The sequence below is a fragment of the Mugil cephalus genome, chromosome 1, assembly GCF_022458985.1.
Source record: "Mugil cephalus isolate CIBA_MC_2020 chromosome 1, CIBA_Mcephalus_1.1, whole genome shotgun sequence".
Classification (NCBI taxonomy): Eukaryota; Metazoa; Chordata; class Actinopteri; order Mugiliformes; family Mugilidae; genus Mugil; species Mugil cephalus.
The window spans coordinates 28,672,513-28,693,406 of record NC_061770.1 but is presented as its reverse complement, the minus strand read 5'-3'; the positions used below and the strand labels follow the sequence as shown (position 1 = coordinate 28,693,406).

The following is a 20,894-nucleotide window of genomic DNA, read 5'->3' as shown; positions in this document are numbered from 1 at the left end:
GGTTTTTTAATTTTTTTAGGTTAATGCCATACGTGATTGGTCAAGAAGCATGGTGGTGTCTGTGTGTCCACACTGAGTGGAATAAGGGGGGCTACTTACCAATTAGCACAGTTAAGCTATCGTCTTAGCATGAGAGAAATTTGTTCCATCTTATCCACCTTCTGATATGTGAACTAGTTCCATATTATCGATGAGGAGCCTCGTTTAAATCTCTGTGTCTTCTTCACCATCTTCCTCCAGACTAGTTATTCTACTCTGAACATTAAATAATTAAAATTATTACAGGTGAGCTCCAGCTGAGAGGACAAAAACAAAAACAAACTACTATTATTTCAAGTGTGATACAGGTTCAGGTTAACTTGCTTGATGGCACTTTAGAATAACTTATAGCCCCACGGTACGTTGACAGTGTCACTTTGGATCCTAACACCAAAGCGTGATGTGCATCTCCACAAACATGTAGCTCTGTATCAGCTGTGATTGGCCTGAAATGCTTTTCCTTGTTCATTTATTCACTTCAACTCCAACATGAGCTAACATTAGCCTAGCCTGTGTTAGACCAGAGGAAATGTAGAACTCAGTTATAACATTAAAATTAAAAGAAAAAGCACCACAGAAGAATTGCCCTTCAGGGATAAATAAAGTTTTTTCTGATTCTGATTCTGATCATCATATAAATTAAATCATAAATTGCTTTGAGGGGAATCTAGTGTTGATTTACAAATGTTTAGTAAATCCTGTACTGAAGTACTGACAATTCAATATGGGCCTTGATGATTCAAGTGTTTCGGATTCGTGTAAAATATACAGTACATTCACTGAGCTATAGACCATATGAGTTATACCTCTTGTGGTGCTGCAATAATTTCATAGAGAGATCAAAATGCGTCTGAGCAGGTTTCATTTTACACATCTTGCTTTTTTCTTTACATAGAAAAATAATGGAGCAGTTTAATATACCTCTATCTTTTCTCCCCAAAAGAGCGCTCGGCAAGTATTTATAAAGGTGCATTTACATCTACCGTCCCTACAGAATGTAGAAGATACCACAAGGATTGTTTTTCTAATGAAGCAATGCAAGGCCACAGCATGATGCAGAGATGAGATACAAAATGGTCAAAATAAAGGCATAAAGGGGTATAACAGTGCAGTGGACGTACTATAATACGGACATTTTCTGACTCTGAGCCAGACCAGAATCAGATAACACACTCAGGGTTCAATTTACTCATTCAACCTTCCAGTGATTGGCTCATAGCGCGTCTTCTGGGGATTTGTAACTTGAAAGCTCTGTTGTACAATCACAGACTTTAACCACCATTAACCACCACATTTGCTACAATAACGTTTTTCCCTGAGCTCATCTGTATATATATTAAATCTGAATATGTCTCCTCTTCTCAGATATTGGAGCAGAAGCTTTTAAATCGTTTAAAGTGACAGTGAAATCTATTTATCGTTTTCACAGGCCACACTTTCAGAGCCGTTCGTCTTTTCGCTCTCGGCTCAGCTAATACGTTAATGCGAGAGGTGGTCAGCTTCTCTGTGGGCCTGGCCTTACGATATCTGTTTGAAGCAACGCACAACTCTCTGGTTTCTCTCATCCTTCAAGCTGCCCCGGCACACAGACACAAATGTATAAATGCATTTTCCTTTTCTCAGGAGACAAAGGTAAAGGAACATGAATCAGAACTTGCACAGTGTTACACAAGTTGCTGTTCTGGCCTTAAACTGTGAAGCTTACCAAAAAAAGAAAAGAAACGGCTTTATAAAATAATAATAATAATAAAATGGCAACACGTTGGTAGCAAGTCAACATCACAAATTAAATACAACTCATGGTCATTCTGTTATGCTGCACACCAGCTAGTTATCATGCACATGGTAAACAAGATCTGGAACCACAAGTTTGTGGTCTTTTAGGTGATGCTGTTTGTATGGGGGAGTGCCATGACTATAACCATAGAACAGTCTAGAGTCCTTGGTAAAAGTAAACGCTTTCTGGATTGGATTTGAAATCTGCCTGGTGTTCAGAATGAGAATTATAAACAAGAAATGGGTTCATCCTCAGACTGCTGCATGTTGACCTTTAACCTCTCTGCTCTGTGTTGTTTCCTTCAGGACGGACAAACATCAGAGCTGAATCTGGACAGACTGTCTCTCTACCATGTAAAGCTCTGAACAATGAACCTGTCACAGCTGCAGACTGGATGTATTTCCACCAGGTGAGTGAGTGTTGTTGAGTTTGTGTTTGTCTCTGATCAGAGGTGAAGCTGCTTCCTGGTTGTTGATGTGACAGAGAAAGATCTCAGATCAGATGTTTGACTTTTACAAAGATGTTGTTGATGAGACTTTCTAGAAAACAGCTGGTCTGAGTCATGTGATCAGAGTGACGTGGATAATACCATAATACCATCCTCCTCCTGGTCCTCACCAGCTTTAAATGTCTCAGATCTGAGTGTTTCTAGTTCTTCAGAGGACCTGCATACATCAACATTATATTAACTACCTAAAATGACAGAAAACATCCTTGACAAAAATATTTGATGTGTACTTTGGCGTACACCAAGACAAACAGTTTTAGTCATCGGTCCTGAACGCCAGAGAGAGAAACTTTCACCAGAACTACAGGATTTTAAGATTTCACAATCTGTTAAAAATCTGAGCGTGATTTTAGACTCTGAGCTTAGTTTTATTCCGGAGGGCGGGAGCACATTACACCAGTTTTAAAATCGCTGCATTGGTTCCCCGTGTGTTTCAGGATCGATTTTCAGGATCGATTTTAAGGTTCTTTTAGTAGTTTTTAAATGTCTTAATGGTCTTGGGCCTTCTTATCTGTCTGACTTTTACCGTATCAACCCTCATGAACCCTGAGGTCCTCCAGCACCGGCCTTTTAACAATACCACAAGTTAGATCTAGGACACATGGGGGGGCAGCATTCAGTTATTATGACCCCGACTGTGGAACAGCTGGAGAACCTCAGGGCCACAGAGACTGTTGACTGGGACTGGGGGGGCCTCCCACGCTCTGGGTTGTTCCTGTCTGCCCATGGGGGGCCGTTCCTTGAGTCCCTCTGGCCTGGGTAGTCAGGCATTCTGCACCTGGGTGTGGGGGCCTCTCTGCCTGGGTCAGGGAGACCTCCCCAGCGATGCCCCTTTGGGACGTGTGCGTGCCTGTTTATATGCTGTGTGCGTGCGTGTGTATGTGTGATTGTTTATGTGTTTGTGTGTCTTGTTGTAATGTTTTATGTGTTTTGTTTTGTTTGTTGTTGTTTTTTATGTAAAGCACTTTGGGTTATTTGGGTTAGTATGAAAAGTGCTATATAAATAAATAAAGTTTGAAGTTTGGAGCTTATTATCTATAACTCTCTTTTATTATACAGTATATACTTTATAGTATACATTCTGCATTGTATAGCAAGTCTCGTCTTATGTTGTTGTTGAAAATAAGATTTCAAAAATAAATGTATTGATAAACTGAGGAGGAAGCAGGAAGTAGAAGACAACATGGCGTCTGTTACATCTGCGTCACTCTGGTTGACTTTACTGAGCTTTGTCCTCTTTGTCTCTGGAGGTGAGTAGAAACTAAAGTGACTTTATCTCTGACGTGTTCAGGAGACACTGTGAACACTTTGATTTGTTATCAGACGGTGAAACTAACTGGGTTTGTATGAAGGGATGGACACCTTAACAATGTCCGTTCTTCCTCATTCTTCTTTGGTGTCGTCGTCCGTCTTTTATTATGCTGCTAAAACTCTCGTCAGGTCTGTTGAGTTTTTCTTGTTCTACAAAGTGAGGAATTCATTTGGGAGTTGGAGGAAATAAATGTAGAACAATCGCTGTTTTTCTGTAATCGCAGTTGTAACATTAAGTTATTCGGTGTCTACCAGCGATCTGTGGGTGGAACCATAACCTCAGCGGATTCTAGTTGGACGGATCCGTTTAAAAGTCAAGTTTTACAAGACTGATAGAAACATCGGGCGTAACAACACAACAACACAGATACAGATACAGTGAGACATGAGGAAATAAAAAGTAAAAAGCACTCGGGCGGTGGAGCTGATCGCACCACTGGGTCTGACAGTACCCGGAAGTACCAACAACTGTGTACTCCGTACAGGGTTTTAGTGGAGATAAATATTATTTAGAAGATGTTGATGTGTAGAAGACTGGAGCAGACAGGTTCTATGGGATCAGTTCAGTGCCTAAACCAGTCTATATTATGACCACTCCCTGAACGTTCACGGTCTCTGTGTCTTCTATGGGCTCGGCTCTGCTGAGTTTTGACCCAGTGGGGGCGGGCATTAAATAGATAGACAATAAAATATTCAGCTGCAAAAATACAACTGCATCAATCTCATAAAACGTTGACACTTGGTGGTGTTTAACTGTTTGGACAAATGCTGACCAAAAAAATTAAATAAATAATAATAATAAATGAAGCGCTCACAATAGACATGATAATTTCTTTGGTCTACAATTTCCTCACAAAATTTCCACAAGTCTTCAATATTATAAAAGCCAAACTGGAATGGCTCCAAGACTGTCTATTGTCTCTTGATATGATGAGACTTCTTAGTCTCAGCCTGTCCCTCCTCCCCATGCACAGAACCAGAGCCAGCTCCACTCTGGTAGTAAACAGGTGGATATTTGTCTCCACCCACTCTGCTGCACGACTGCAGTCATGAACCCTCTTGGATTCATTTGAGTCCAGTGAAAAAGACAGACAAAAAGTCTTCCCAGTGCTGCACCAATAGTATCTGACAGACAGACTGGGAAACAAGACTTCCTCTGTCACTGTTGTCTCCCAGTCTGGGGGAGTGACATCCAGTCTGAAACAAACATTAGTCTGCTGATCTTCACTACAAATGTACATATGTGAACTGATCATTTATTTCCAAGACCACAAACAAGCGAGATAAGCTTAAGATAGATAATTCACACTGACGTGATGTATGAGGCAGCTCAAGCTGCTCTTATATGTGTTTGAATCAGATCAAATTCAGCCCAACTTTATACAGCTGGAACATTCTAGAAAGTCTCTACACAGTATTAAAGTGTCAAAACAAATTACTTAAGGTTCATTTCTACCTACAGCAAATTGTATAATAGGAAAACTTTAAATCTTAATCACATACTATTTTAGAGAACATGTAAGTCTCAGCTCCTTTACTTAAGAAGAAGAACTCAACTACAAGCAAATGTTCAGCATTTTAAAACTTACTGAAGTGAAAGTGGGTAAAACAAGTACGTCGGCTGTAAGTTATCAGCCTCTCACATAACTCATCTCATCTCATCTTCTAGTCCCGCTTAATCCTCACTAGGGTCACAGAGGTTGCTGGACAGGTCTCCAGCCTATCACAGGGCTAACACAGAGACAAACAACCATAGGGTCAATTTAGAATCACCAATAAACCTAGCGAGCATGTCTTTGGAGGTGGGAGCCACCGTTACCGTTAGCTAGCTTTAACATGACAAATAACCTAAACCGCAGTTGTAACATGCTGTTATTTGCATCATCAAAGCAGCCACTTACCGTGATGTAGTTCATGCGGTCGCGTTCAAGTTCCACAGTTAAATGTCCCGTTACTTCCTGTCCTGGCAGTGGAGGTGGAGTGAGAGTACGGCCTGCACTGGAAGCAGCCCCACACTGGAGGTCTGCAGCCAGACGCCTCTCTGTGCTAAATGCTAGCAATACATAGCTGCTGGGCTACTGGTTCAGGCTCCTATGGACCCTCTACTCAGACATCTTCTCTTGTTCTGTGCTGCAGTGATCCACATTTATTTACTTCAACTCCAACATGAGCTAACATTAGCCTAGCCTGTGTTAGACCAGAGTCCTCTCTTTGGTAGCTCCTCCCACTGACTGACTGCTGCATGTTGACCTTTAACCTCTCTGCTCTGTGTTGTTTCCTTCAGGACAGACAAACATCACAGCTGAACCTGGACAGACTGTCTCTCTACCATGTAAAGCTCTGAACAATGAACCTGTCACAGTGGTAGAGTGGAGAAGAACTGACATGAAGGAAGATGAGATTCTTCTTTTATATCGGGACAAGCAGTTTGATCCAGACAACCAACATCCATCTTATAAGAACCGAGTGGATCTACAGGACAGACAGATGAAGGATGGAGACGTGTCTCTGATTCTGAACAATGTGACGACTGATGACAGTGGAACATACGAGTGTCGTGTTAAAACTAAAACAAACCAGATGACGAGCATCATCAGACTGGATGTAGTTCCAGGTGAGTGAGTGTTGTTGAGTTTGTGTGTTTGTCTCTGATCAGAGGTGAAGCTGCTTCCTGGTTGTTGATGTGACAGAGAAAGATCTCAGATCAGATGTTTGACTTTTACAAAGATGTTGTTGATGAGACTTTCTAGAAAACAGCTGGTCTGAGTCATGTGATCAGAGTGACGTAGATGATGTCTGACAGCAGTTTGTTCTTCACTCATCAGCTCCCTCACACCTCACATCTGCTTCTGTCTGCAGGTCACGAGGAGGGAGGAGACAAGGATGGAGGAGATAAGGAGGGAGGAGATAACAATAGATCTGTTGGTCTGATTGTTGGTCTGACAGTTGGTGCTGCTGTTGTTGTTGCTGTTGTTGGTTTTCTGATCTTCAGAAGACGCAGACATCCTGGTCCATACCATCCTCCTCCTGATCCTGATCCTGATACAAAGCAGCTTTAAATGTCTGGGATAAGTTTCCAGCTGGACTCTGAGTGTCCTGCTGCTGGTTCTAGTTCTTCAGAGGACCTGAGGACAGACAGGAGGTAACAATGCTGGACATCCAGCAGACATGAGCAACCACCGTAGCAGCTGACCTCCAACACCATCATCCTCCAGTCAGCAAACAGCAGAACTGGATCCACACAGGAAACACTCAGTCAGAGAAACAATCTGCTCAAAGAATCTTTCATTCATTTTAATATTAATCCAGAATCCTTGACCCATCTCATTTCAGACAAACTTCTTTCTGTTAAACAGAAACTCTACAATGTGTGAAAAGTGTTTTCATTGCCAGACGAGAAGATCTGTTAGTGACCAAAGAGTCCTGATAAGTGTTTTATGGAGTTCTGTTTTTGTTGTTGTTGTTATCATTTGTTGTTTGTTGCTAAATAGCTACAAAGAATTCTTAGTGTTACACATGTGATGTCATTTCTCATGGAGCCCTCTGTTTTCTAAAATCCAGACTGTTAGTCTGTGGTCCAGCATCATTCAGACATTAACTGAGTCAAAATTACACTGTTAAACTGACTGAGAGCATTTATTTCATCATCAGTCTTATTATAATGTGACTGTTACTAAACAAACATTTCCTCATCATCACAAACTGATCCTCAGGTACAGATCAGATGTTACTGAGTATTTACACAATGGATGACGATTACTGATAACTTATCTAAACCAATAAAAACAGTGTAAAGGATCTATTGTCTGTGTCATGTTGATATGCTGCATGTATGAATGAACTGATATACTTCCTCTCCTTCAGTCTCTAGTAGAGGAGCTGAGTTCTTTCTGTTTTTCTTTCCTCTGTGGCCTTAGAGCTGCTCTTACTTATTAATGAAGCTGTGTATTTAAAGCTGGTATTGACAGAGTCAGATGATCAGTGGTGATCAGCTTCAGTTCAGCTCTTCCTAAATGTCTTAGTTGTGTTAGTGCTGAATGTCACTGAGTCTTTGTTGATGATAATGGCTGTGTAGTTTTCTGAGCTCAGTGTAGAAGCTGTTCCATCAGAAACTGTCTGAAACTGTTGAACCAGTTGAAGCAGCTCTAATCTGGACATAAGGATATTTCATTGCTGCTGTTTGTTTGTGTGAATAAAGTGACCTTGACACCTGACTTCTCTTCATATCCACATTATTTTTAAAGACCTGTAAGTACAGTTATTAGAAACCTCTGTAGGACCTAGTCAGTATTTGGATTCTTCTTCACAATGAAATATAATGACTGGTTTAAGTCGCTGAGTCTGTAGAGGAGGACATATAAAACAAGGACCCAAATACTTAAGGTCTGGGACAAAACTGTAAATAAATCACAATGGAAGACCTGCCTCAACTTGGCCCAAAGCATTAATAGTAATTTTTCTTTTCTTTTCTTACAACAAAATCAACAAAAACAGATGAAAAGGAGTGATCAGAGGAGAGGTTAGTTGGCTTGGTTATAGTGTCTTTTGGTGAAGAACATGGAGCAACCTAACGGTGACAACAACCTCTAACCACAGAAACCTAACGGTGACAACTGAAGTGGTTCTCACCAAAACTGGACCAGTTGCTCGGATGAACTCGCTATAACTGAGACATAATAATAATAATAATAATAATAATAATAATAATAATAATAATAGTCATAGTAATTAAAAGACAAATTAATAAGGAATAGAAACAAGAATAAGATAAAAACTAAAGAGAGGAGAGCTCATGTTGTAAAGTAGAAGAATTGGATGAAGATACAAAGAACATGAAACAGAGAGATGACAAAAATGTAAAACATTCTAAAAAAAGGAGAGAAAAATGTGGATTTTAAGGAAAGTTAAGTGTGCCACAGGGTACTAAACTAGTACAAGTGATGGAGAAGGAATGTGTAAGATCTAGAAATAAAATAAAGAGGTGAAAAAGAAAAACTTGCATCGATAGACAAAGAGGATGAGAACACAGTAGTGTGGGGAGGAGAACAGGAGGTGAGGATCTAGGGCCCAGATCTGATCCTCTGTCTTATCTAAGTTATTCACCACCTGTGGCATCTGATCAAATGTCCTCAGCAATTCCAAAAGAAAATTCCACCACTAAAGACACTTCAAAACATGTCTCCTGTAGTTTTAAAATGAACAAGTGATCAAAATGACCACATACAAATGGGGTTAATGGTTAACACTTAACCTATTTACACTAAAATCCATTTTCCATACATGAAATTGAAACATTCCCAATGATAAACGCTGTGGTAGACAAAGGTAAAATACTTAATGCAGTCTGTCACGGGAAAGGAAACATCTAGATGAATCTCAGAAACCTGTTTTCTTACAGGCTCCAAAACCTTTCACTAAAGGACAAATGATGTCATTCTTAGGTATCATACATTTCTGTAGAAGCTGGATTTTAAATGATGCCGTTCTTACAGCTCTGCTTTCTGCCTAGTCATAATCACAAGTGTCCATGAGTAAGACACTGAACCTCCAGTTGCTTCCAGCGTGTGGCGCTGGTGTGAGAGAATGTGTAGATGTGTCTGTGACTGTAAAGCTCAGTAGAAGAGTGTTATATGAAAGTAAGACCTTTTACCATTTAAGGTTACCGTATGGTTAGTGTGTGTGTCAGTTATTATAAAAATGACAAATTATTTATCAAACGGAGAGAATTCAATAAAATTTGAGAAGTGGTTCCTCACTTTGTTGTAGAAGTAGAGTCACAGAGAGGGTTGGAAAACTAAAGTCCATTTCAGACATACAGTCTACATTTACCATTAGAGATGAAGTCATTGCATGAATACTGAAAAACTACTAAAAATACAAAATACTAAAATACAACAGTGTGATTTTAAGTGTTTTATCTAAGAATTAACACCTCTGGTACATGTTTGTAGTTACAGTTCTACAATTTCTAATCTTTTATCACTTTCATCATCACATGATGAAACAGTGAATTATCAAGTCTTCACACTCAAAAAGAAAAAAAAACAGAGGCTCATATATGAGGAAGAGGGCGGGCTTTACTTGGTGTCACTGAGAAAAGATGAAAAAAGGTCAGACGAGTGAGAAGGACAATGAAGGAAACGTCTCTGCAGCGTCTGCTCTGTAAGTCCACAATCTTTGACTGTTGATAAGTGATGAAGGAGACATGGAAACTACCAGGTCTCTACCAAAAAAGAAGACTAAGGACAAAATCCACAATGTTCTTTCATCTTAGTAAATATTCAGCAGTGGATCCACCAGAGATCTCAGATAATCTTCATGGTGTCGTCTCCTGTATGTTTCCTGAACACTGGACTTCTGCTGTTGTTGAACTCAAACTAACCTGAGTGTCATTTCTCTTTAGTTCTGAGCTCTCTGCTGTTCAGCTCAACAAACCAAGGTTAGTCAACGTCTTCATTCACTTTAAACCTGTTCAGTCCTCAGCATTATTACTCAGTAGAGTCAAAGTTTTCAGTCAACATCTCTCAGAGAAAAGACATTAAATGAATCCTATTGTTTCATCTGAACCCTCCCAGCTCGTCTGACTGTGAGTCCCAGCAGCTCTCAGTTCTTTAAAGGAGACTTTGTGTCTCTGAGCTGTGAGGAGGACGACAGCTCTGCTGGATGGACTCTGAGGAGAAACACCACCAAACGACAGAGGACTCAGTGTGGAGCTGGGTGGGGAAAACCAGCTGGTACTTCATGTAACATCAGCTACATCTTCCCATCAGACAGTGGAGTTTACTGGTGTGAGTCCAGAGAGGGAGCAACCAGTAACAGCATCAACCTCACTGTCTCTGGTAAGCTCAGACTGTGGAGTTAGTATTGATGAAGCTGTGTGGAAATGGATGAAATGCTGTAGTTTGTCTCTGTGTTGAGCAGGACCAGTGATCCTGCAGAGTCCTGTCCTCCCTGTGATGGAGGGAGATGACATCACTCTGACCTGTAAAACAAAGACCACTCCCTCCATCCTCTCAGCTATTTTCTATAAAGATGGCTCCTTGATCAGGACTGAGTCTACAGGTCACATGACCATCCACCATGTTAACAGGTCTGATGAAGGCCTCTACAAGTGTCACATCATCAGTCATGGAGAGTCTCCATCCAGCTGGATCACTGTCACAGGTGAGGAGGTCATAGATGATTCTTCAGCAGCTTTCAACATTCACAATGAGACAATCAGTTCATTATTAACTTTGATTCATTCTAGAGAAACTCACCACCACCACACCTCCTACAACAACACCTCCTCCTGGTTCCTCTCCTCTCCTCCCTGTGTTCTTGTCTCTTTCTTCTGTTTGTTCTCTGGTTCTCCTGGTGTTTCTGATTTTCCTGGTGAGACGACGTGTTCGTAGGAAACATGAAGGTGAGACACAGACTTCTGGATTGTAAATGTATGAGGTTTGTTTAAATTATATTGATGTTCATTTTGGTTCATTTCAGCTGTTGAAGAAAACGTCACAGAAGACGTCACGTACAGTGACGTAATGATAACACGGAACAAGAAACAGCCAATCAGACGGAGCAGAGGTAGAGTTATTATTATTTCATGTTTTGACTCTGTGTGTAATGGGTGTTTTCTTTGTCTTGGTGAGGGCAATTTTTGTGGGTCATAAGCTCCAATCTGTCCATGTTAGTAGGTGGGACTTGGAATAATGTAAAACACGTAAAAAATTAAATAAAAAAGGTTGGTCCCCCTTTTTCCTTCAGAACTACCTTAATTGTTGGTGTCATACTTTCAACAAGGTGTTGGAAACATTCCTCAGAGATTTTGGTCCATATTGACATGACAGCATCACACAGTTGATATCTGATCACATCTATGATGAGAATCTCCCGTTCCACCACATCCCAAAGGTGAAATATTGGATTGAGATCTGGTGACTGTGGAGGCCACTGGAGTACAGTGAACTCATTGTCATGTTCTAGATGATATGAGCTTTGTGACATGGTGCATTATCCTGCTGGAAGTAGCCGTCAGAAGATGGTCCACTGTGGTCATAAAGGGATGAACATGGTCAGCAGCAATACTCAGGGAGGCTGTGGCATTTAAACCATGGCCCCCCCACCATTACACCCCCACCACCAGCCTGAACCGTTGATACAAGGCAGGATGGATCCATGCTTTCATGTTGTTTACTCCAGATTCTGACCCTGACATCTGAGACTTGTCAGACCAGGCAACGTTTTTCCAGTCTTCTATTGTCCAGTGTTGGTGAGCCTGTGTGAACTGTAGTCTCAGTTTCCTGTTCTTAGCTGACAGGAGTGGCCCCCGGTGTGGTCTTCTGCTGCTGTAGCTCATCTTCTTCAAGGTTGGACGTGTTGTGCGTTCAGAGATGGTATTCTGCATTCCTTGGTTGGAACCAGTGGTTATTTGAGTTACTGTTGCCTTTCTATCATCTCCAACCAGTCTGCCCATTCTCCTCTGATCTCTCACATCAACAACTGCCGCGAACTGGATATTTTCTCTTTTTCCGACCATTCTCTGTAAACCCTAGAGATGGTTGTGGGTTAAAATCCCAGTAGATCAGCAGCTTCTGACATACTCAGACCAACAACCAGACCATGTTCAAAGCCACTTTAATCCCCTTTCTTCCTCATCAAATGCTCGGTTTGAACTTCAGCAAGTTGTCTTGATCACCTCTAGCCTAGAACTAAGGAGGTATCAGCCATCCCTGAAGCATGGAAGCTGAGGCTTGGAAGGGCTCAGTAGATCAGGACACTGGAGAGGTCTCTGACCCCAGAACATGGGAGGAGTCAACAGAATGCAACTTTGATGCTGGTGAAGGCCGTGCAGCAATCGTCCTGAAAGCAGCCGTGGGCCGGGCCATGAAAAACCGAGATGCTGCCATCTACTCAACGTCCATTGAGCTGGAGTACAATTGTCTGCAGACCCATGGGCTGTTTCTGACTTAGGGTGGGTCTTTGACATTGACATCAGCAGACCAGGACACTAGGAACTGGAGACACAAGCAGGGAAGTTGTGGCGATGATGAGGGCCATGCCTTCCTGCAGGGGAAGGTGATGGCCAATGTGTCCAAATAAGACAAAACTACTTGTTTTCATCCCCCAAAAACTGTTGCCATGGGTCAAAAGAGGTCCGTTAGTACCCTCATTGAAACTTCTTGAAACACGTGATCTGTAAACCTGAAGACACTTCTATTATTGTTCATAGAGAAGAATACGTTTAGTTTCATGACATGGACTGTGAGGGGGGATGTTCTTAGGTGAATACTTTAAGGATTACATTTATAATTCACACCTTTAATCACTCTGTATCTGTATTTACATTTTATTTGATGCACTTATCTAATACTATATCAGCTGTGGTAAATATAATCTTTAGTACATGACTCTGTTGTCAGGGAGGTATGTTCTGTGTGTGCTGAGACATGTGGTTTGTTCCTGTGGTGAGTCTGTCAACAGAAACTAACAGCTCTGTTTCCTGATTCTGATCAAAGCAAGGACCTGCTCATGTTTAGATCAGAATCAGGAAATGGAATCAGGTCATCGATCAATGTTTATATGTTTCTTTAATGTGATTATTTATTGCATTAAATTAACTTTATTCAGCATTATTCTCTGTTCTTTCACGGTTTAATTTGCATGTGTCACCAACTATTCTTACATTTCGGATTTCATTTTAATAAAGTCTTACAGTGAGTAGAGATGATGTGAGTGTCGTAGTACTCCCTGCAGCAGCAGTACTGCTATCAGCTGCAGTAGCTGCAGTAATGATATGTGTATGTACTGTATTTTTCAGACAGTGATCCAGCTGCAGTCTACTCAGCAGTGAGAACAACACAAGATGTCAGTTATGGAGAAATATTCATCAGAGACAAGAAACGCAAGTCAAAGACCAGAGGTACAGCTGCTCCTCTTTCTCTCCACCATGGTTCACTTACTCTCAGACAAACACTAACATCAAAATACTAACATGCTGATGTTTAGTAGCTCTTCATCATCATGTTCTTCATCATGTCTGTGAAGGTTCTCAGTCATCTAGGTCTTGGTAAATCCAAAAACCAACGCTAAACTAAAAGCAACTGGACTGGGTTTCAAGAACACGTTTCCTCCAAACCCAATTCATGGCTCAGGGTGAAACTTTATGAAAACCAGTGTTTATATTGTCCCTAAAAATGTGATTTATATGTATCATGTACATTTGGAGAGATGTGTTAAGACAGTGTGAACAAAGTCTTAGTTCAGTCCTTTCCAGTTGCCTTTGTTTCAGCTTTGTTCTTTGAATATTATTCACTACCTTGTTAAAGGTTGTCCTCTGCCAACTTTCTTCACTGCCTGTTCTAAAGTTGCCAAACCCAGTCAACACCACTGACCTTCTAAACACAACTACTGCCAGCCCTCACTACACATTTGGGTTTACCAGGCCAGGCTGATTCTGCCACCTGATCCACCTCACCTCCAATCCATAGCTGGCACAAAACACACATCCGGATCAGACCAGACAGGCCTTTCCTTCCAATCACTCCCCTCTAACGTTCTGCATCATTGACCAGTCTTTCCTAATTGAGTCACAGTCACATAGAGGTCATCCAATTATTCCTCAGTGTTACATCCCTTCACACTCCCACTGACCATTGTTGAAGAAAAGTACTCAAAGTCCTTATTACAAAGTTTACCATAGTGGAGCGTTTATCGGTATACCGGTATATGGTGAGCTTACAGACACAGAGTGGGAGACAGTCCAGACATCACTGAATTACCTGGCTACCTAAAGTCATGTGAGGGTGTGACCCTTTGGACAACAGCAACAGCATAACAAAGCATGTGTATTCCGAGGTGGATGTAGACACAAAGATGTACCTAAATTGTTATTCTTCAGCACCATGCAGTGGTAGATGCAGTGGAGCAAGTGTCTTTGGGTCGTCCCTGAGCAAGACACTGAACCCCTAGTTGCTCTCAGTGCATGGGACTGGTGTGTGAATGTTTGCATGCTTGTCTGAGTCAGTGGGTCGATGTGTCTGTGACTGTAAAGCGCTTTGAGCATCAATTGGTAGAAAAGCTCCATATTAAAAACAAGACTATTTACCACAATGGCGGTAACATCAACAGACGATGTGACTGTCGATTCATTTTAAAGTTAAAGTCAGTTAATTAGAGAAGTTTGACAACAACTATGGAAACTTCTGTTGCCAGGGAAACAACACAACTTTACACAACTTCCAGGCTTATCTAAGGCTTGTTAGTATTTAACTCTGAGCTCTGGTCCACACTCAGTAGTAGTTAGTAGGATCCATTCATCACTGGTTTGTTGTGAGGATGGACTTTTTGGTTTTTATGAAACCATGAGCGAATAAAGAGACGGACTCACGAGAACAGAGATGTTCTGCTGGGAGTTTTCAGCCTCTCAAACTGTCTCTTGATACAATTATTAATGTAGAACTTTTTTTAAACTCTGCATGTAAAACCACAGCAGCAACTTCCTCCTTCTCTGAACTGTAGTCTGATCAGATGGCGTGATAGTGAGACTTCTCACTGTAGTGTGGTCTCCTTTGGCTGCTCTTAGTGTGTACATGTGTGAGTTTTGTATTTTGTGGTCAAATGTCTCAGTTTTGTATAGCAGCAAACTGTTTGTGGTCGTCCACTTCTCTGTTTCATTTCCCACAGAGGTGTTGAGAAGAGAAAACAACTGTGAAAACCTGCTTCCTTCCACTTAATCTCTTCTTAATACATAATGTGTTATTTCATGTGCTACCGAAGTGTTAACATAAGCAGTAAATAAACAGTATTGCCAGCGTGGTGCAAATGGAGGAGAATCGTAGGCATCAGTGTTGAAAGTTAACAGATCTCAACAAATAGATATATGCAGAATGTGAAGGCAAGGGACAAGAGTTTTGCACCAGTGCGAACCAATCATGTCTGAGCAGGCTTTGGTTACATGCAGGTCATCAGATCCTACCTGATAGGTGCCCACACTGCAGATCTCTGGACATCCAGAAGGATGAGGTGGTGTGAGGGTATGAGGAGGGAGGATGACAGTACATCAGGACCTATGCAAGGAAGAGTCACAGAATTACTCAGATATTCCATGGAAATGGAGGCAGGACAGCAGAAGGTACATTAATGTAACTCTTGTGTGTTTTATTTTCCAGAGAGTGATCCAGCTACATTCTACCCAGCAGTGAGAACACAGAACGTCACTTATGGACAAATAGCCATCAGACCAAAAAGGACCAGAGGTACAGCTGCTCTTTACTGTCAATTGTGGACACAGTTTCCAGTCGCTAAGCTAAGCTAAGCTAAGTAAATTCAGCATTAAGAAATAGAAGCAATGTGGCACATGTGCAGACTGTGCTCACAATCTTAGCGGCCATGTAAAAAGGAGACGTCTACGGCTGCTTTGAAGGAATTTCTGGAAAAGAAATTTTAGGGAAATTCTTGAAGATGATCTTATTTAGTTTGCAAGAGAACTAGAATTTTAGACAGGATTTATTTTCCACCAGGACAATGACCCAAAGCAAACAGCATATGTAGACAGACATGGTTCAAAGACTAAAAGGAGAATGTTCTGTAGTGGCCTGAGACAAACATAGTCAAACAACTGTTGGGAAATCTGGACAGTATCTTTTCTGTTATTGCCAGTTGTTGATTGTCATTGAAGTGTCATACGTCTGAAGGGATTGACTGCTGGCTCCACGATAAAGTGCTATTTTACTCCTAATAAAACACTAGGGGGTGCTGTCACTGTGGATATGTCCATCTTTTATAGACAATCCTTCAATCAGGTGTAAAGTCTCTTTCAACTATATTGAATATAAGATGTTTTAACATGGTGACATGTGTTCAGTTTGGCGTCTTGCTGACTCTGCAGAGTTGAAGGTATAAAAGGAAGTCGATGGTGCTGGTTCCTGTTTTTAAGTCTCACGCCATGGCTTTCTGAGAAAGATGTCAGGGTGGGTGCTGGTAGCTCTGACCAGTTGTCAGACGTCATGTGGAAAATGCTGACTCTCTCTTTATTCATGTGGCCATTTGAGTTTGCTACTACAAATGACAGTTCCTGGTTCGGACTGGCGTAAGCAGACTGATCTGGGACTACATCTGAGGCTGATATTTTGTAGAGTGGTGCAGGTCACAGATCTTGATTGATTATACAAAACCTGAAAATCTACAACAGTGTCTGATTTACTTTGAACTGTGTGTGTCTGTGTTCAGAGGTTCCACCAGAGCCAGAGGTCATCTACTCTTCGCTGAAGTAGTCCACCCGTCCACCCACTGATGTCCAGCTGCTGGACAGAGTCCATTGGCTGGTCCATTCAGCCCCTAAAATAGTTTCATCAGTATGTTTTAAATCTCTCTAAATTAATACAAAGCTCTGCAAAATCAGCAATGTGTAAATATATTAGGTTTTAGTAGTTGCTTTCATATATCTTTGTTAATATTAGCTCTGTTATGTTCTCAGTAACATAAATTTAAGTTTATTCGTGACTGTAGCAGTGGTCTGGTTTCTCTGCAGGATCAATAAACTTTGGTCTAATTTGTTGTTTAGTTCTCGTGTGGTTCTGTGGTTTTCATCAAGATGTCAGGTGGAAAATTTGACTTCTTTCGTTTTGGTTACGGCTGACCGATACACGTCTCTCTGCAGTGTTGAAAACAGTTGCACAAATACCGCAACTGCAGACAGAAATAGCTGGAACATCATTTGACTTCTGGCCAATCTGCAGAGAAGCTCTAGATGTGTGTGTGTGTGTGTGTGTGTGTGTGTGTGTGTGTGTGTGTGTGTGTGTGTGTGTGTGTGTGTGTGTGTGTTAGTTTGCAATGAACAAAGAGTCTTAACATTCTAACAGCCTTGTACAGACGTGAGGTCACTTCCCCAAAAAAGACCATTTTATTATAAAGGTTACAATTAGGTTTTGGTTAGGGTTAGAGTTTGGGTTAGGGTAAGGAACTAGGGAATGCATTATGCCAGTGAATGCCCTCATTAAGATAGAAGTACATGGATGTGTGTGTGTGTGTGTGTGTGTGTGTGTGTGTCTTTGTATGTTCGATATGTGCATCCCCATCACTGGATTGGATTGGATAGGAGGCATTGGATCTAATATCTGATATCAAGCAGTTTGCATTAGCCTACCAAAACTAGCCAGCTACCACAGCCGGCAATAAGATAAGCAAAGACAGACTGAGATACTGATGCAGTCTCCATCACGGCCACTAAGCTAACTATGAAGTTAAGGAAGTCTCATCTACTTTACTAGTGACATGAAGTTATTGACCTCTGACTTTTTACTGACACATATTAAAACAGTGGCCAGCAGAGTGGATAATAGATTAGCATCTAGCATATAACTGATATAACTGGCCATAAATGTAGTTCCTGGAACGAATCCTTCTGGTGTATAAGTCCAGATACTAAGTTACACAGTAAACCATCCAAGCTGCAAGCCTGGAATTCATTGTCCAACAACTCTAACTTTATTTTGCTTCTAAATGTGTTCACCCTCAAAGGTTTCACTTCATTATGTTTGGATTTGAATTAACACAACAATAGCAGTGAGTAGCGTCCTCTCTAGTGCACTGGCAGACAAGTTATCTCAGGAATATGTGTTCAGACAGCGTACGTCGTGTAATTAGGTTACTGGGTAACAAGTGAAGAGTGAGTGATGTTCCACCCACATACAGCGTCTTGCTATCACTCTTCTAACCAAGCAGCATTACAACAACAGCCACACACATGCAGAGTAGGTCCACAACATCCTTTGTCCTGAAATCACATGAATTAATTTCCTGACCCGCCCCTATCAACATGGAGGGAGCCACCACTTCAAACACTTGGTACATCAGCTGTACCACCTTCCAACACCGAGGAAGAAGAAGAAAATCAGCCGAGCACATCAACAGGAGATTTACAGCCAGGGGTTGATGAGGGAGTTACATGACTGATCAGAATAATGCTGCAGCACTCTGTTATTTATTGTTAATGTGTATCAGTTCCATTCATTACCTAAAGAATAACCTGGTGTAGTCAGACTCTCGCCAGATACAAACTGATGTGTGTTTAGTAGAATATGTAACTGAACCCTTAAAAACAACTCAACCGTTTAGGTGTATTTCATTATAAAAGGTGTTTGTTTGTTACTAATTTGAATATGTTAATGAGCTCTTTAAGAGCCCTCCACATATCAGGGATCAGGGATACACACTCTGCCATGCTGGGTGCCATTTAAATCTAGAGAAGCTATTCTTTTCATTGATATCACACAGCTGGAGCTAACCAGAGCCAAACTCTGAATTTCACAGTCAGCATGTCATTTCCTCTAGTGTCTCAATTTTACATCAAATCCAAAAACAACTGACAACAAATCTAACTGATATTGTTTTTATGACATGTTTCATCAGAGGTGACTTCCTGGTAGAATGATCCCTGTGCATCATTTTCATACAACATACCTTTGCCTCCACCTAGTGGGCTAATGGTGGTACTACAGATGACAAACAGTACAGACATCTTGTAGTAAAAGTTAGCTTTAGCCTAACGGAGGAAATCTCCATCTTCTTCTGGATCGTATAATGAGCTCAATGGTAGAATGTGATGATGTCCAGGAGAAATAAAATGTCCAAAGGTTGAACTCTGTGTACGTTGCCTCCTGTAGTGAATCAGTAGCATTTTGGAGCCAGATCCACTTTAAGAGGTAAAAACCCAGTTTGGTACATGGATCATTCACATTCACTTTTGAATCTTTTCCTGATTTATCATATTCATCTTAACCTCCCAGCACCCTACGATTTAAGACCTCATTAACCCTCTACGTATTGCAGGAAGTAAAATTCAGAACACATTCAGAAATACAAGACCTTGTGTAAAAAGTATTTTTGTATTACACATCTACAACCAAGTCACCAATAAACCAGTAAAAATAAATAAATAAATACTGAAGACTCAGTTTACAGCAAATTTCTAAATCCTATATGAAGAAGTGGCCTCCATTCCTCTGTGGTACAGTCTGGTTCCAGTGAACATTTGTGGGACATTTTGTAAATAAAAGACAATGATTCTCTTCATATGAGCTGGGGTCTGTATTTGCATGCCTGCTGAAAACAGGATGAAACACAGTAAACCTGTACCACTGCATGAAACAGAGCGAGCACTGTGACTCTGCAACAGGAAACCATCAAGCAAACTGTATCTAGGGCTCTACTTCTAGAACAACTCATCGGACACAAAATACATGTTCAGGTACTATATCGATGTGTTTTATGTGAGAGAGGGAGAGAGCAGATCAGAGAGAGAAATGAACAATCAGGAACAATAATTTAGAGACGTTTCACTCCCTGTATAACTCACTTCACGACAGACACAGACCGGGTTCTTTCATGCCCTCATTCCTTCATTCCTTCATGCCTTAATGGCTTCATGCTGTGAGAACTGTTTATACATAAACAATAAACTATGTTGCTTCACAATAATGACTGAACATAAAATAACGATGCATTAATACTGGGCTGTGCAATATAAACAAAATACATTACAAATGTAAAGGAACATATTTCGTCAGCCACTTGTCACGAGAGAAGCCCTTAACTCATCTTAGGCCATGCTTTTCAATGTGGTGTTTTTAATTTTGTTATTTTTGTCGAGCGTAGCGGCGCAAAAGACAACTAACATTAGTTCTGGGCAGCAATGACACAAATTACGTAAATCTGTTACTTCTTAAACACATATGAATTTACTTTATTTTTTGTCATTTTATCTTGTTTAACAACATATATTTCTGAATTATTATTAAACACAAAGATAAAGGTGGTTTGGTTTCAACTCACCTCCAGAGACAGACAGGACGACGCTCACTAAAGTCAACCAGAGAGACGCAAATGTCCCAGTAGACATGTTGTCTTCATCTTCTTCCTCCTCTGTTGATCCCTCGCTGCTCTGTTTTCCTGCCTTGAATCTATCAACCTGCCTAGATCACAGTCAGCGGACGTTTGAAATCAAGCTGAAAGTCTCTGACACTGACGACATGTTTGTCCTTCAGCCGCTTGATTTCAATCTTTCAATGAACCAGGAAGGTGAAGGGATGGAGGGACAGAGGGCTGGGTGGAGGGACGGGCAGTAGTCAAATCATAAAGAAATGTGTCTCAACAAAAGGAAAGTAGATGTTCTGTGTGTCATTGACAACGATCTCCATGACAACAACAACACAGGCTGTCCACCCACAACCAAACACCTACGATAGCTTATTACTGACATTCTGCACTTTACTCTAA

General features: G+C 41.0%; 2 protein-coding genes and 2 long non-coding RNA genes across 5 annotated transcripts in view; 2 read left to right on the top strand and 2 right to left on the bottom strand.

The window, feature by feature from the left end:
• The window catches only part of LOC125009576 (coxsackievirus and adenovirus receptor homolog), a 51,807-nt gene extending 45,375 nt beyond the window's left edge, over positions 1-6,432 (top strand). Inside the window, exons 1-2 of one of the 2 annotated variants that reach the window (XM_047587673.1) lie at positions 3,355-3,574; positions 5,920-6,432. In XM_047587673.1, coding sequence (XP_047443629.1) covers positions 3,508-3,574; positions 5,920-6,257 — 405 coding nt within the window. In that variant the 5' untranslated portion in view covers positions 3,355-3,507 and the 3' untranslated portion in view covers positions 6,258-6,432. Of the gene's footprint in view, positions 1-3,354; positions 3,575-5,919 lie in introns of those variants that run through there. The other variant, XM_047587680.1, reaches the window with a different exon arrangement.
• LOC125010510 overlaps positions 1-10,114 on the bottom strand; it is a 19,926-nt gene extending 9,812 nt beyond the window's left edge. Inside the window, exon 1 of the long non-coding RNA XR_007113089.1 lies at positions 10,018-10,114. This is a non-coding gene — a long non-coding RNA (uncharacterized LOC125010510). The remainder of the gene's footprint in view (positions 1-10,017) is intronic.
• LOC125009528 (Fc receptor-like protein 1) lies at positions 9,549-17,180 on the top strand. Its single transcript, XM_047587569.1, has 9 exons — positions 9,549-9,797; positions 10,039-10,074; positions 10,211-10,474; positions 10,557-10,799; positions 10,885-11,040; positions 11,118-11,204; positions 13,438-13,539; positions 15,788-15,874; positions 16,848-17,180. Exons 1-9 carry the CDS (start codon positions 9,767-9,769, stop codon positions 16,889-16,891), a joined length of 1,050 nt encoding a protein of 349 aa, XP_047443525.1. The 5' UTR covers positions 9,549-9,766; the 3' UTR covers positions 16,892-17,180.
• LOC125010357 lies at positions 10,955-20,894 on the bottom strand. Its single transcript, XR_007113053.1, has 3 exons — positions 20,451-20,894; positions 15,595-15,685; positions 10,955-11,006 (listed from the first exon to the last, which is right to left on the bottom strand). It is a non-coding gene; the product is annotated as an uncharacterized LOC125010357 (long non-coding RNA).

Coding starts and splice junctions, on each gene's coding strand:
- LOC125009528 (XM_047587569.1), top strand. CDS start 9,767: ATGAAGGAAACGTCTCTGCAGCGTCTGCTCT. Junction 9,798..10,038: donor GTCTCTGCAGCGTCTGCTCT/GTAAGTCCACAA, acceptor ATTTCTCTTTAG/TTCTGAGCTCTCTGCTGTTC. Junction 15,875..16,847: donor CAGACCAAAAAGGACCAGAG/GTACAGCTGCTC, acceptor GTCTGTGTTCAG/AGGTTCCACCAGAGCCAGAG.